General features: G+C 33.8%; 3 protein-coding genes and 1 pseudogene across 8 annotated transcripts in view; 3 read left to right on the top strand and 1 right to left on the bottom strand.

Annotated features, from left to right (window-relative positions):
- Nucleotides 1-2,571, top strand: part of LOC127900894 (uncharacterized) — a 56,163-nt gene extending 53,592 nt beyond the window's left edge. The window contains exon 3 of the mRNA XM_052436250.1: nucleotides 2,477-2,571. The gene's annotated coding sequence lies outside the window, so the exon portion shown is untranslated. The remainder of the gene's footprint in view (nucleotides 1-2,476) is intronic.
- LOC102614819 (disease resistance protein RPP2B-like) overlaps nucleotides 1-10,465 on the bottom strand; it is a 45,646-nt gene extending 35,181 nt beyond the window's left edge. The window contains exons 1-2 of the mRNA XM_052436240.1: nucleotides 10,225-10,465; nucleotides 9,230-9,743 (exon numbers count right to left, since the gene is read on the bottom strand). Coding sequence (XP_052292200.1) covers nucleotides 9,405-9,743; nucleotides 10,225-10,443 — 558 coding nt within the window. The 5' untranslated portion in view covers nucleotides 10,444-10,465 and the 3' untranslated portion in view covers nucleotides 9,230-9,404. The remainder of the gene's footprint in view (nucleotides 1-9,229; nucleotides 9,744-10,224) is intronic.
- LOC102618225 (pheophytinase, chloroplastic-like) overlaps nucleotides 1-14,843 on the top strand; it is a 98,974-nt gene that overhangs the window by 66,004 nt on the left and 18,127 nt on the right. Inside the window, exons 2-5 of one of the 6 annotated variants that reach the window (XM_052436214.1) lie at nucleotides 6,628-6,779; nucleotides 7,325-7,436; nucleotides 7,536-7,629; nucleotides 7,759-7,936. The exons of 2 other annotated variants lie outside the window; for them this stretch is intronic. In XM_052436214.1, the coding sequence (XP_052292174.1) occupies nucleotides 6,628-6,779; nucleotides 7,325-7,436; nucleotides 7,536-7,629; nucleotides 7,759-7,936 (536 nt within the window). The remainder of the gene's footprint in view (nucleotides 1-6,627; nucleotides 6,780-7,324; nucleotides 7,437-7,535; nucleotides 7,630-7,758; nucleotides 7,937-14,843) is intronic. 3 more of the 6 variants (XM_052436213.1, XM_052436212.1, XM_052436209.1) reach the window with 3 other exon arrangements.
- On the top strand, nucleotides 1,033-4,758 carry LOC127900883 (uncharacterized; annotated as a pseudogene).

Genomic DNA, 14,843 nt, shown 5'->3' with positions numbered 1-14,843 from the left:
CACAGCTTTCTGCATCTTTCCATCTCCAAGCTTCACTTGCGAATTAAAACTTTGGTCAAGGCTGATGAAAATGTCACGTTCTCCAGTCATGTGGTTGCTGCAGCCGCTATCTAAGTACCACAAATTATATGATTCACGTTCAGCACCTTTACTTGAATAAAACAAGTAATCTCAATCACCTTCTTTTGTAAAATTTGCCTCATTTTTGCCTTTCTTATTTTGATACCAGCAATCCCTTTGAGATGCGCCTTATATTTTTGAACTGAACCATCTTCATTGTACTTGATTTTGAAGATCCATTTCTGCCCAATTGTTTCTTTTCCATTTGGCAAATTAACCATCTCCCAAGTTTTATTTTTCACAATGGTGGCCATTTCCTCGTTCATTGCTTTGATCCAATCTTCATTTCTTGAGGCTCACAAGAAAATAAAGCAAGTTCACATGACTCATAAATTTCTCTTATTTTAATTGAAATATAGGTAAGAATTGATGGTGCTTCGAGACACATTGCAAATGTAGTTTTTCTAGTAAAAAAAAGAGTATGATAGGAAGATTAGATGGATCACAGAAAGGTCTTGACTTCTATTTATAGATAATTATGTACTCTTGTATTTGGATTGTCACTTTTCATGATACCCTTTCATTTATGGTTATTAAATCAAAATTTGAATTAGATCATCACTGGTCCAAAATAAACCATCACCATTTCAAATTGAAGTATAAAACCATGAATTGATGCATCTTTAAATAGAAGAATATATTTTTATTATATTTAACACTGTTTAATTAGACATATCTTTACAATCAAACACTTATTTAAAGCTCCATTTATTTTGAAAATATTCCAGTATAAAATATATTCTCTCCCTGACATGAGTATTTTGCAAATAATACAGAGCCACCGCGAGTTCAAAAATAATAAAATAATAACATTGCTCACTTGCTCGACTGGGCTGGATTGGGCTGGGCCTGCTATAAGAATGTGTTACCAGTACGAAGCTTTGCTTTGATTATCCCATACACAGAGGGAAATTGAAATTGATGATGGCGTTGGCCGCTCAATTCCTGCTTCGGATTCCCCAACTCCGAAGGAAAAATATAAACTTTCCGTCGTACAAGCATCGCGGGAATTATCAGCCATTGTTCTTGTCTTGCAATTACAGCACCAATGACAATTGTTCTTCATCTTCTTCTTCTTCTTCTTCTTCTTCGAGGAATTACTTAGAATTGACGGACGATGAGCTGTTTCGCGAATGCGAAATGGACGCGTACAAATCGCCGGGACCAGGCGGTCAGCACCGCAACAAGCGCGAATCCGCCGTACGTCTCAAGCACGTACCGACCGGCGTCATAGCGCAGGCCGCCGAAGACCGATCGCAGCACAAGAATCGCGCGTCAGCTTTGTCGCGCCTCCGCACTCTTTTGGCCCTCAAAGTGAGGAGCAGTGTGAATCTTGATGCGTATTCGCCGCCGCCGAAGCTTCTTCAAATTCTTCCTCCTAAGTCTACTATTAGAAGTTCAGAAGTTGGTGCACAAATTGGACCTAACAATCCTAAATTTGCTTTGGTATTACTCTATTCACTCTTGCTTCGTCTTTTGTTTTCTATTAAAATTGAATTCATAGTAATGATTTTTTTCTTTTTTGGTTAACTACAGGGAATGCAAGCTCTGCTTGATCTAATTTTCGCAGTCGAGGGATCTGTATCAGAAGCAGCAAAATAATTACAATAAGTTCACATTATACTCTATCAAGTGATAATTGAACTTTAAAAGGAGAAATTGCGTTTTTAGTGGAACTGATTGTGAAAATCATTTGATTTGTTAATAGTACCTACTCATAAATAGTACCTACTCATACTCAAATCAAGTCGTTAATTAAAGTAATATATCACAATTAAAGTCATTTGATTTGTTAATAATATCTTCAGATCATTACTTTGAGGTGCAACTGGAACTGATTGTGAAAACATTTTTTTTTTCTAGCATAGGATCACTTGAGTTCGGATAATAATAATTAGTAAAAAGTTGATATTTAGTGAATTAGGTTCATAAATTACTCTTAAAACTGAGGGATTAGATTCATTCTTTTTTCTTTTCTTTTTTCGGGTAGAAAAAAAAATCTTCAAGGAGGGCAGAACTAGCCAAATATTGGCCTTAGATTTTCAAGTCCGCAATCATATTTTTTAACAGATTTGAATTTTATATTATTTTGATTTATGAGCAAATTACAAGCTGTGACTTGTTGTTATTAAATGATAATAAATAAAAAAAATTCTGCTAAGAATTAAAGAACTCAATTAAATTACCAATATCAATTTTACAAAATAAGATAAATAAGAGGCTTTAAAAGCGGGGGGCCTCGTAAAGCTTGCGAAGACCAGTGAGTGAGTTTCCTTGAATGCTAGGCCTGAAGCCACCGGAGAGACCACGTGGTGCCTCGTGACCCGCACGTTCAATCCCTTTGATTGGCGTTTAGGTTTCCAATATTTTTTTAATTTAAAATTTTTCTCATATGGTGATCTCTTATAAATGTGGCAGGTTAAGCACTGGAGCATTGTCACGGTTGATTCTATCGGATGATTCTCTTCGAATGGCAGTGAATGAGTTCAGGACTTCTAAGGTATGCTAATTCATAGCTGATCGTGTGTATTACGATAAGATTCAACCTGTTGATTAATTTAAAATTGTTATCTTCTTTCTTATTTGCGCAACAAATATAATACTTGAGTAAGAGTATTTGCTTTTTGACTTTTGTGCAACAAATATAATAAGTCTGTTTTTTGTTGTTGAGTGTCTGCGTCAGTGCCTGATGGCATATTTTTAAGTAGCTTTAAAGCATATTTGGCTCTTTGTTTATGAATAATGTTCAATAGCAACCTGCCCCATTGATAAGAGAAATGTATGATATAATTTTTCAAGATACCAACCTGCATTATGAATTGTTATTGGAAGGAAGTACGATAATAAATTAAGAGCAAAGACTGATTAAAAGATGTATCTTCATTATTACGTGAAATGTATGTTCTGCTTCTCATTCACTTTACCAGAATTACAAAAGTTTTATGTTATTGATGGTTGGATAGTTTCTGGGTTATCCTTGTTTTTTTTTTGTTTTAATTGCCTTACATACATTATGTGTGTAATTTTTTAATGGACAATCTTCATTTGAAACATGAAAATTTTAGAAAACTTTCCGATTTGTGCAGGGTATGAAGCCTCTTAAGTAGGACTTCTTAGGTGCTACTATTGTGTTCGGCAAATATTTTCTTCTTTTATTTTTCTTTTTTCAGTCACCATAATGGGGGTCATGGTGAAACAACTTACTAATCACTCTGGACAGGAATGGGCTTCTATAAGTAAAGCACACTTATTTCACTCTTTCCTTAGTATGGAGCTGCTTACTGTTGGGATGAAGATGGTAATAGCTGCTTTAGAAATTAGTTTTCTTCAGTAGGAAAATTCTAAATCTTGGAAAATTTAAAGTTGTACTAGAAAACAAGCTGCCTATTCAACCAATGGCTAAATGTAGCATAGTAGTCTCCTTAGACAATTAATTAGATCGCATTCCTTTTGATCTCTCTGTTTTCATTTTTTCTCTTTTTTGACTTGCACTTCTCTGTTCCTTTCCTCAAAAAAAAAAAAAAAAATTTGCACTTCTCTACTGATGTCTTCCCAATATCCTATGATGTACAAATGCACAAATACTCTTGTTGTGACGTTAACCATATATGGTTTCTTTTTTATTTTGGTCCATTTTCCAACAACATAGAATAGTAAGAAGAATACTTTATTTTAATGATGCTTCTCTGCTTTCTTAAATGTATACTTGTTTTTGTTCACATTTTACTGTTCATCATAATTGGTATGGTCTTTTTTTGGCATCATCAAGCCCCAAATGTGGTGAAACATTTTGAATTTCTTATTGATCCAGCCTTCACTTTAGTATAATGTATACACCGTACCTGCAGTAAGTATCATTGATAGTTCTGAATGAGTGCGAAAGCAGACTAGTGTGTAACTTCATGATTTATTTACTGGTTTGCACATCCATATTTCAAATGGTTTACTGGTCTCTGGCCTAAAGAGAGGGAAATTGAAAGACTTGTGAGACAATCCTCATGGCTTTGTTGACATCAATTTGGTGGTTGATTGAGAAATGAATGATCATACATATACATATACATATACATATATATATACATATACATATATATACATATATATGATTTTCATGGACTAGCATTTGACTGATGACTTGATTATTATTTTTTGTCTGTCTGTTTATTGATTCTGTTGCTCAGTCATAGCTAGACATTGCTCGTTGACCTTTTGTTAGTGACAGGCTCAAATGAGATGCTTGAACTTTTGCTTTTATCTCTTGTACTTACTTGCTTGGATTTAGTTTGGAAAAGCAAATCAACTAAGATTTAGTCAGGTGAGCTTTGCAGCAAGTTGGGATCTGACCCAAGTCATAATCCAAGTTGAGCAGAATATCCACAAAATCGATCATCTCATCCATGAAACAAAAGCAATTTTGAGAGCCAGCATTGGGGAATCCTTTACTAGACATGAGTTTTGATATTTGATATTATGAAAGTCTTTTATTTGACATGTAAAGGTAGGGATTTACTTTGTTTAACCCCTATTCGTGCTATAGGTTGACAGTAATCTATCACTTAAATGCACTTTTTCCAATCAGCCAATGGCAAGCAAATTGCTAGAATGAAAATGAGGCATAAGTTAAATGCTTTCTTGAAATGTGGTGAAATCATTTGTTTATGGTATTACTTGTCGTGGCAGAAGCATTCTCCTAAAATTATTTATAAGAAACTCTTTTTACTCTCTATGCCAGTGGAGTGGGCCTTCAAAAGGAAAGGAAAAGTTGTACCTAAAGTTGTGAAAAGGAAGAATTTGCAAGTAAAAAATGAATATATTATGCATGGCTACATAAATTGGTACATATAGCTTTTGCACCTAATCTGATTATCTCGATTCCTGGACCCAGAACTAATAGCCTAATTATTACACGAGATTTTGCTGCTGCCATACTACTTACATGCGAGTGCTGATTTTTAAACAGGATAAATTTTAAATCACGTGGTGCCTTTAGAAATAGGATAAATTTTAATTTGCCCCCAATTTAAAATGAAAATCTTTAATTTATCACCTAAAAGTATAAAAATATCAAGTTACCCCATTTATTGTTAAGAAGATTAAAACAAAAAAAAAATCAACACATTCCTTATTTGCCCCTCATCTTTTGGACGGAAATGAAGAATAAATTGAGGTTTACATTGAGAGCAAATTAGAGATTATCATTTTATTTGGGAATGAATTAAACTTTATCCTTAGAAATAAAAAATTCAAGAGACGTACATCAAAAAAGGTAATAGTTTTCACTTTTTATGGAGTATTTGGGTAAGGGTATTTGCACCCCACTATTTTTGTAAATCCACCCTACTTCTAGAAACTAATTGCAATGAATTCACAATATTTTTTTAAAAAATACAAATTAATAAAAATTTTGTATAGTTAATCAGTTAAATCCTTCTATTGATTTTTTTTCTTAGGTTTTTTGACCATCTTTAATTATAAACTTTAATACAAGTTTTATTTTAGTATTTTATTATTATGATATATAGCGACTAAATTACCATTATAAACATGAGTTATTATATCTAATAATTTATGTATCTAGCTTATAATATAATATTGTAAAATAAAATCTAATTGTTATTTTCTCTACTTTTATGTGTAAATAACATAAAATTGACATCCCAATAATTTACATGAGTATCATGCCCTAAAGATACTATTTTAGTTTAATTAAAGATTAAAACTCCTATTAATAAAGTAGTATTAGAAACAATGAGTTTGGTATAAAATTAGAAAAACATTGAAATTAAAGTAAATTCTTAATAGTTTTACCTTATAAGGGTAAAATAGTTAATTTAAATTTATGACAAAACAATCTTTGTAACCAAATATAATAAAATAATCTAAATCAGGAGAAAGTAAATTAAAATAAATTTAGTTAATTAATTCTATAAAATTCTTCTTTATTTGAAAATTTTTAAACATAGCATGTATGCTTTATAATTATTTTTTTAAAAAAATGGGATGAGTTTGCAAAAATTATTGGACGGAAATACCAATCACCCGGAGTATTTTAGTAAAGCACCTGATATTCGTTTCAGACGAAGTATTATCATCTTGATTTTTGAGGAATATCAGTAAAATTTTCATATAATAGTGGAATAAGCCCGATAAATAATTATATAAAAAGTTTTGGAGTCATAGTAGTCTCATAGAGGTGGAAGCAGGGGAGGAGCAGGCCAAGCCAGGCCACAGAAAATATTCAATTGAAAAAGCAAGAAAAGAAAGAGCGTGTGGATGGTAAGGGCTCGGGCTCCCTCTTTCATTATTCCAATAACAACACTTAGGATTGGAAATGGAAATGGAGATGTAAAAGGCCTGCGCTTGCCCCTATTGAGCAATAAGAGTTGGCAGTTTCAGTTGCAGTTGCAGCAGAGGAATAAGGAGAAGAAGAAGAGACAAAATGTTACCATCAGTTATACTAACAGTAGCAGTGGAGGGGATTCTGCTTCTGCTGCACTGGAACTGGAGGTTAATGAGATAAGGGAGAGTTGCAAAATGTGGAAATGGAAGGGTCAGTACTCCATCAATTACTTGGTTTCTTCAACTCCAAATTCACATCCCGATTCTCCTCCTCTACTCCTTGTCCATGGCTTTGGTGCCTCCATTCCTCACTGGCGCAGGTTAGCGAGATAAGATTGCTCTTTCTTGTTGTGAATTGTGTAGCGGGTTGATTATTGGGTGCATAAAAACGTAGCTCCTTTATTGTGAATTCAGTTTTCTGGGTATTTTCGACTGTAATTTTTTTTTGTATGGAGCATGTCTTTACCTTACGTATGTAATATCTCTGACTCTGTTATGTATTATGAACTCCAGGGATGCATTTATATGTGTTATGCTTCTAATGATTAATTAAGATGAACGAAGCAAAAGAATAATGAAGGTAAATCTATTCGTTATTCCCTGTTGCATTGGCATTAACACCTAGTTCTATTCCTTGCACCTAGATGATGACAAACCGGTGATCTGAGTTTCAGGGTTCCATTTCATATTACCCTTTTATGGATATAGGCTTCTTCCATTTTCCGATTCTTAATCTAGTGAAAAAGTATTCATTTTACTGCTCTGTTGAAAAGGGGAATGAAAATTTGCTTGTGCACCATTCCTTTATCCTACTAAATAATGTGAGGAATTGATATTTTTCTTGTCATCTCTGAGGTAATTTCAGGAATATTGGCACCCTGGCAAAGAGCTACACGGTTTATGCAATTGACCTTCTTGGATTTGGTGCTTCAGATAAGCCAGCTGGTTATTCATATACCATGGAGGGATGGGCTCAGGTATGCAATGTTCCCTAGCCAGAAGTTGGATCTTTTGTTGTCAATTGCTTGACCTTTAGTTATTTTCCTTGCTAACTTGAGTGAGATTCACTGATACAGCTAATATTGGATTTCTTGGATGAAGTTGTTAAGAAGCCAACTGTGCTTATAGGTAACTCTGTTGGAAGCCTAGCTTGTGTTATTGCTGCCTCAGGTATATTTATTTTAACTTCCCCTTGGACATCAGATATTCTTCAACTTGCTTGCAAAGAAACACTTGCACATCATTATCCTTTTTGGTATCTATGGTTTACGATAAACCTGCTATATTTTCTACCATAAGAATCTAGTCAAACCCTTGTTCGAGGGCTTGTTCTGTTGAATTGTGCTGGTGGCATGAACAACAAGGCAATTGTTGATGATTGGAGAATCAAGCTATTGTTCCCATTGCTTTGGTTCATTGATTTTTTGTTGAAGCAAAGGCCAATTGCTTCTGCTATATTTGAGCGTGTGAAACAAAGGTATTTTCTCTTCTCTCTATTCAGTCCATTGTTCATTATCCCAAGACACTAGAGTTGAAACATGTGCTTGGGTCTTCCATTGACGTAGGATCTGGGGTGTGAAGTAAATGGATCCCACATTTTTTCACCCCGCAGCACTGGCACTCCAAAGGTGGAAAAAAATTAAAGTGGACTGCCTCAAGAATGCAATTGCATTTCCAAAAACCATTAAAATCCTCTTCACAGAACAGATAGTGCCCCAAATGTAAGTGATATGATTCTACATAATTAACTCTGCTCTGAGATAATCGTGTGTCATGCGTACCACAATCTTTGGTGGTTTTCACTTTGAGCTCAAAAGAAAATGAAAACCATCTGCCACAATCTACATGACGGTCTGAAAATGCTAAAATAGCACTAAATGCAATGCCCTGCACTCTGCTATTATTGAAGAAATCTGGCGGCATCTCCAAGGTTATAAAAGATCCCACACTTTGAAACTCAAACCACTTTGGAATTTCATTCCCAGGTAGTACTATATGACCTTTGCCCAAGGAAAAACCTCTCTGTACCAAAAAAACATAATTTTAAACCCAAAAAAAAACAAAGATTGTAGAAATTGTAAGTAGAGAGAGTTAAAGACACACATTTAGCCATACTTCTTGCCATATTTCTTGCAAACGTAGAACTGGCGTATGATTCGTATGCTGAATTCTCAGGGTATCTTCAACAATTCCTGCAGTAGAATTACCTTCCAATTTAAAATTATTGCTCCGGTCAAAAAAAATTGCCTGTAAGATTCATAACTTAGAGAACAAACCTAAAAATGGTTGCAGTGCCAAGCAACCTCGTTCAAGGAATGGAGACTTTTGTACGAATTGGAACCTCTCACCATAACTTAAGAGGAGGTATCCCGACACGAAAAGTTGGATAATGCTTTCTGGTATTCTCTCAATATTGGTTTTCGCTAGATTAAATGTTATTGGCGAGGATAATTGGCCAAGACATTCGGGCAATCTCTGAAGATTTGAGCAACCACAGAGATTAAGAACTCCAAGAGATTTCAATCTATAGAGGCTGCTTGGGAGATTCTTAAGCCTTTTACAATTTGAAAGGTCTAAGTATCCGAGCCTAAGTAGACGCTCAATTGATGAGGGCAGTTCTTCAATTGCAGTCCCCCTTAAAAATAACCAGCTTATATTACCTGATGAGATCTCTGGAAGCCTTTTCAGTTTTGGGCAGCCCGAAAGATCAAGTTTGGTAAGAAATTCCAAGTTAAATATCCAGATGGAAGACTTTTCAGGCTTTTGCTACCTCTTAGATTCAAGATAACCAGCTTGTTCAGACGTGGCATCAACGTGGGATTTGGAATTTTGGCAATTAGCTTATGGCAGGCAGCATGGATTATCTGGTTCAACTTACTATAATGCTGCTCGGTCAAAAAAGAGGCCAAGACAAAATCGTTACCACGTATAATAATTTAATGTTGTTATTGAGAGATTGCACATATATAATAAGATATGCATACCTTCACACAATCCCAAAGTTGTTCAATGTCATTATCAGGCACTTCAAGTAACATAAGCTTCTCTGCACTGAGGTTTGAGGGAAATGACTTCAACGGATATCCATGCCAGTGAAGATATTTCACTTCAGCAAATCCAGGGTCTTGCAAATAAGACATCTTACATTTGTTCTCTCCATTGAATAATGAACTATAGAACTTTAAAAATCTCAATTTAGGCATCTTTGTGAAAGTATTGGGATTTAGACGGAGCTCTTTTACTTTTGACATATCCAAACATATGCCCTCAATTTTTTCTGTCCCCTAAAAATAAATGAAAAAGCAATAAAGTTAAAATCAAATGAAAGATATGTGTATTCCACCAATGAATCGCCCTTCAACAATACATAGGGATAATTTTTGGGGCAATTTTCTCACTAATTCACAATTAGAGGTAGCTTGCAGTGGACTCTTCATCATTTCTCAAATCAATAATTCATGTTTTTAGTTATTGCTAGGCAGTTAAACTTTTAATTGCAAATGCACAAAGAAACATAATAACACAAGTAATACTTAATATAAAAATTCCGTCTGTGTACTATACAAATTGGCATATCAATTATAATTTATTGTCATGGCATTTATAATTTATTGCTACGTCATCTAACCGCTATGGTTTTTTCCAATCATTGTTGCTCTTCTATTAATTCTAAGACTCATCAGTTCGAGCAGATATAAATATATTCATATCAAGTTTGTAAATGCTAGAATATTTCAAAATAATTATACACAACAAACTGCTTACCGTGTTATATGTAAGAACTTCATAGATATCCTCATGATGCCACAACCTACTGCGGTTTCCAGGATTAATTGATTCTTGTCGAACAATTTCCCTACCCAACTCTTGTAGTAAATCATGCATTCTTATCTTGTTGTATGAATCAATAGCAATGAGAGATTTATCAACAAGAACACTTATTCCTATTTCTGGGTAGAAACCGCTTGCATTATGGAATTTCATTACTAGATTTACATCCTCGCCTTGAAAATTTCTCGTAACCAACGTCAGGATGGTTTTGTTTGAAGGCATGTCGACTGAAAATCTCAAGAGCGTGATGATATTCTAATGCCTCCATCTCATATATTTTCCTCACCCCCCAGTTTCTAAGCACTTGTTTATTTCTGGTGGTTATTATGATTCGACTCACAGGCGTCAACCGATCAAGGTTTCCAATTAAAGATTCTAATTGGCTGAAGCAAGTCACATCATCAAAAACAATCAAAACCTTCATGCGGCTGAGCCTTCTAAAATTGAGGTCAATATAAGGCATCACATTTTTATCCTTCAATAAATTTGAAAGAAGTTTTTGTCGCAAGCAAGCTAATCCTCCTGGTCTTTGTGACTCTTCTCTAACATTTTCGAGGAAGCAAGAACCTTCAAAATCACCCGAGATTTTGTCGAAAATAGCTCTAGCGATTGCTGTTTTGCCTATACCACCAATGCCCCAAATCCCTAAAGCGTAAACATCTTTCGACTCAACACCTAATAGGGATTCAATTTCCTCAACTGTTGATTCCACTCCAACCAGCTGGTTTTTGTTATCACGCGGCCGAAACACTTCATCCAATCTCTTCAAAATGTGATTAACAACTTCATTTATAAGTTCCGACTCACGCCTAGCAAATACATAAAATTAGCCGCGGTAACTTCAAATTAATTAATAGGAGGAATTTGCATTAAATATGAAATAAAGTAGATTGTCAATTTTCCTATTAAAATTAATATATACCACTATAAGTCTACAATCTCACAATAAATTGATAACTCTTAAGTTACAAGAATATTCGTGAGTTTTTTTTTTTTTAATGGTGATATATGAGTGAGAGGTTGAAATTGCTTGAAAAACTACAGAGCACCACTAATTTTGCTATATAAAAATTGTAAAATTCTCGCGCTTTTATTATTAATTCTGTCAAAATTATTTTATATGAGCACAAAAGTGGGGAAGTCAGGAAGTCTTGAATTTGATGCTTAAAAATTTTTAAAATTGTAGTTTAGCATCCGGAAATTTAACTAAGAGTGCTGCGTGAATTTATTATTAAATTTTAGTATGAGAAATTTAATCTTTCTTCAAGCTTCGAAAATGAATCTCCAAAACTCCCAGTTTGGTTTCTCACGTCTGATGGATCAACCCGATAGAAAACCGGAATCACAATCTGTGCATACTCCTTCTTGCAGTCGAGGATCTTTACAAGTTCATCGAGACACCATCTGGAAGATGCATACCCTTCTGAGAAGACGATAACTGAAATGGCTGATGCTTCAATTGCATTCACCAATGAAAGTTTCGATATTTTGTCGACACAGAGCAGAATAGAGATGGCTAGTAAAGTTGTCTCCGGTGTCCTCTCCTCTGAAACTAACAAAAACATCATACTTCTTGTTGTTTCGATAAGAAGAAGCCATAATCAACAGAAACAGTCGAATTGATTAGAGAGAGATTTCGATTCGGATGAAAACAATTATTGAACGAAATGTGCGTGACTCTATAGAATAAATCGATGCCATGAACCTTCCTTCAAGTTCCGTGATAGTTTTTCAATTTCATCTCATTGTCCAACCACCGTGCACTCCACGATGATTGATTAATTCCACTGCTTTGTAGACTGTTAACTGAAAATTCCACACGAACACCATACTTTTCAACACACGTGCTTCTGTGCTTTAATTTTTATCTCTGAATTTATCTTATCCGTCCTCATCTCTCAATTAATTGTATTTAGTTTCAAAATTATTCTTTTTTTTTAGTAGCTCTTATTCATGTTCCTTAGGGTTGACTGTTAAGCATATAAAGTCTAACTTTAAAAAAAATATTAATTATTTATTTTTTATAACTTATATATGATTTTTAAATATTTACATTTAAATTAAAAAAAGTATTTTTTTTTGTGACCTTTGCCGAAATGAGAAAATGTTTGAATGGAAAAAAAATACTATATTCTAAGAATATTTCTATTCAATATTGTTATTTCCTAAACTATAAACGGGTCACATGTCGCTAATTGTCAAAGCAATAGCAAGCTGTTAGCTTAAAGCAAAGCACATTCATGCTTCACCCATGAGAATACAACCAATTCTAATGCATGTATTGTGACACACGTGCAAGCTAAAAGGAGGCACATGTGGTTAATTGTCAAAGCAATAGCAAGCTGTTAGCTTAAAGCAAAGCACGTGCGTGCTTCATCAATAGGATCTGTGAGCAAAGCACGTGCGTGCTTCATCAATAGGATCTGTGAGTGGATTATTATTATTACTATTATGTATTTTACAAAGCATTTATGTTTAATAGTATGATTTAGTATAATGTTATGATTATATGTACGTATATTATATGATTGACTGAGTCATGAGATGTAATTGACAGGCACCATATGTGTACCTTTTCCCATAGGCTCTACGCATGCGTATTGAGAATTAAATTACTCGACCCTTGTGATGTTGTTAATTCTACTGAGTATTGAGAGGTTTTTCCCCCTTTTTACTCATGCGATGATGATTCCAGTGAGTATTGAGAGTTATTTCCCCTGTATATTATTTGGTGCAATTTTGTCATGTATGTATATACGAGTTCATGTTTGCTTTTGTAAAGCGTTCAATGTAAAGTTATGTCATACAATTATGACGAGCACTAAAGCACTAATTTATTTATATATATAATTATATTCATTCATTGAGTCACAAGCTTACTATTTTCCTATTTACCCCATTTCTCTAAGGTTTCCATAGGATTTTGTGTAGTTCAATTTCTGATCAATTGTGGTTGGACCACGACACGCATTACTGCACGACTTACATTTTGACCACGTTTATGTTTATATGTATATTTTCGAAGTGAATGTATGTACAATGAGATATGAACTATGTAAGTTTTTAATAAATTTTTGAATGAGGCACATAGATTATTATATGTTTATAACAAAGGCCAAGGCTAGTGTTATATATTCATGAATTAAGTTTATGTCATGAGCTTTAGATATAAAATTGCATGATTCACCCCAGATCCAACAGAAGGGTTGACGCGGTTTGTGTCATGTATGATATGTACATATTTATATTCAATATAACCACCATTTGAATAATAGTTTTTTAAAATAAGTGCACATGTGTCGTAGCATGATTCACTTGTTGTATGGCTAACATGGTACTTCTGATGTATTCTAAAATTTCTTCCTTAGTTAGAGGCATTTGTTTTAAAATTTTATTTAAAAGAAGGTCATTTTAAATTTCAAAATGTAAAGTGTATTTTCTACAACACTAAAGGATAAAACGGCCTTCAATATAGATTTCTTAATAAATTTTAAGAGAACTAACAGAAAGTGGTTATTTCATTCATGGTTATTAAATCAAAATTTGAATTAGATCATCACTGGTCCAAAATAAACTATCGTCATTTCAAATTGAAGCATGAAACCGTGAATGAAAGCATCTTTAAATAAAATGATACGTTTTTATTATATATGACACTGTTTAATTAGACATATCTTTACAGTCGGACACATTTTTAGAGCACCATTTATATTGACAATATTCCAGCATAAAATATGTCCCTCTCCTTATACGAGTATTTTGCAAATAATTTGCAAATAATACAGAGCCACCACGAGTTCAAAAATAATAAAACAATAACATTGCTCACTTTCATTGATGGTTGGATTGTTTCTGGGTTATCCTTGTTTTTTTTTATAATTGCTTTACATACATTATGTGTGTAATTTTTTAATGGACAATCTTCATTTGAAACATGAAAATTTTAAAAAACTTTCCGATTTGTGCAGGGTATGAAGCCTCTTAAGTAGGACTTCTTAGGTGCTACTATTGTGTTCGGCAAATATTTTCTTCTTTTATTTTTCTTTTTTCAGTCACCATAATGGGGGTCATGGTGAAACAACTTACTAATCACTCTGGACAGGAATGGGCTTCTATAAGTAAAGCACACTTATTTCACTCTTTCCTTAGTATGGAGCAGCTTACCGTTGGGATGAAGATGGTAATAGCTGCTTTAGAAATTAGTTTTCTTCAGTAGGAAAATTCTAAATCTTGGAAAATTTAAAGTTGTACTAGAAAACAAGCTGCCTATTCAACCAATGGCTAAATGTAGCATAGTAGTCTCCTTAGACGATTAATTAGATTGCATTCCTTTTGATCTCTCTCTTTTCATTTTTTCTCCTTTTTGACTTGCACTACTCTGTTCCTTTCCTCAAAAAAAAAAAAAAAAATTTGCACTTCTCTGCTGATGTCTTCCCAATATCCTATGATGTACAAATGCACAAATACTCTTGTTGTGACGTTAACCATATATGGTTTCTTTTTTATTTTGGTCCATTTTCCAAGAATAGTAAGAAGAATACTTTATTTTAATG

This window comes from Citrus sinensis, chromosome 3 (assembly GCF_022201045.2).
Source record: "Citrus sinensis cultivar Valencia sweet orange chromosome 3, DVS_A1.0, whole genome shotgun sequence".
NCBI lineage: Eukaryota > Viridiplantae > Streptophyta > Magnoliopsida > Sapindales > Rutaceae > Citrus > Citrus sinensis.
Note: the sequence above shows the minus strand (reverse complement) of the source record. Positions and strands in the feature narration are given on the sequence as shown.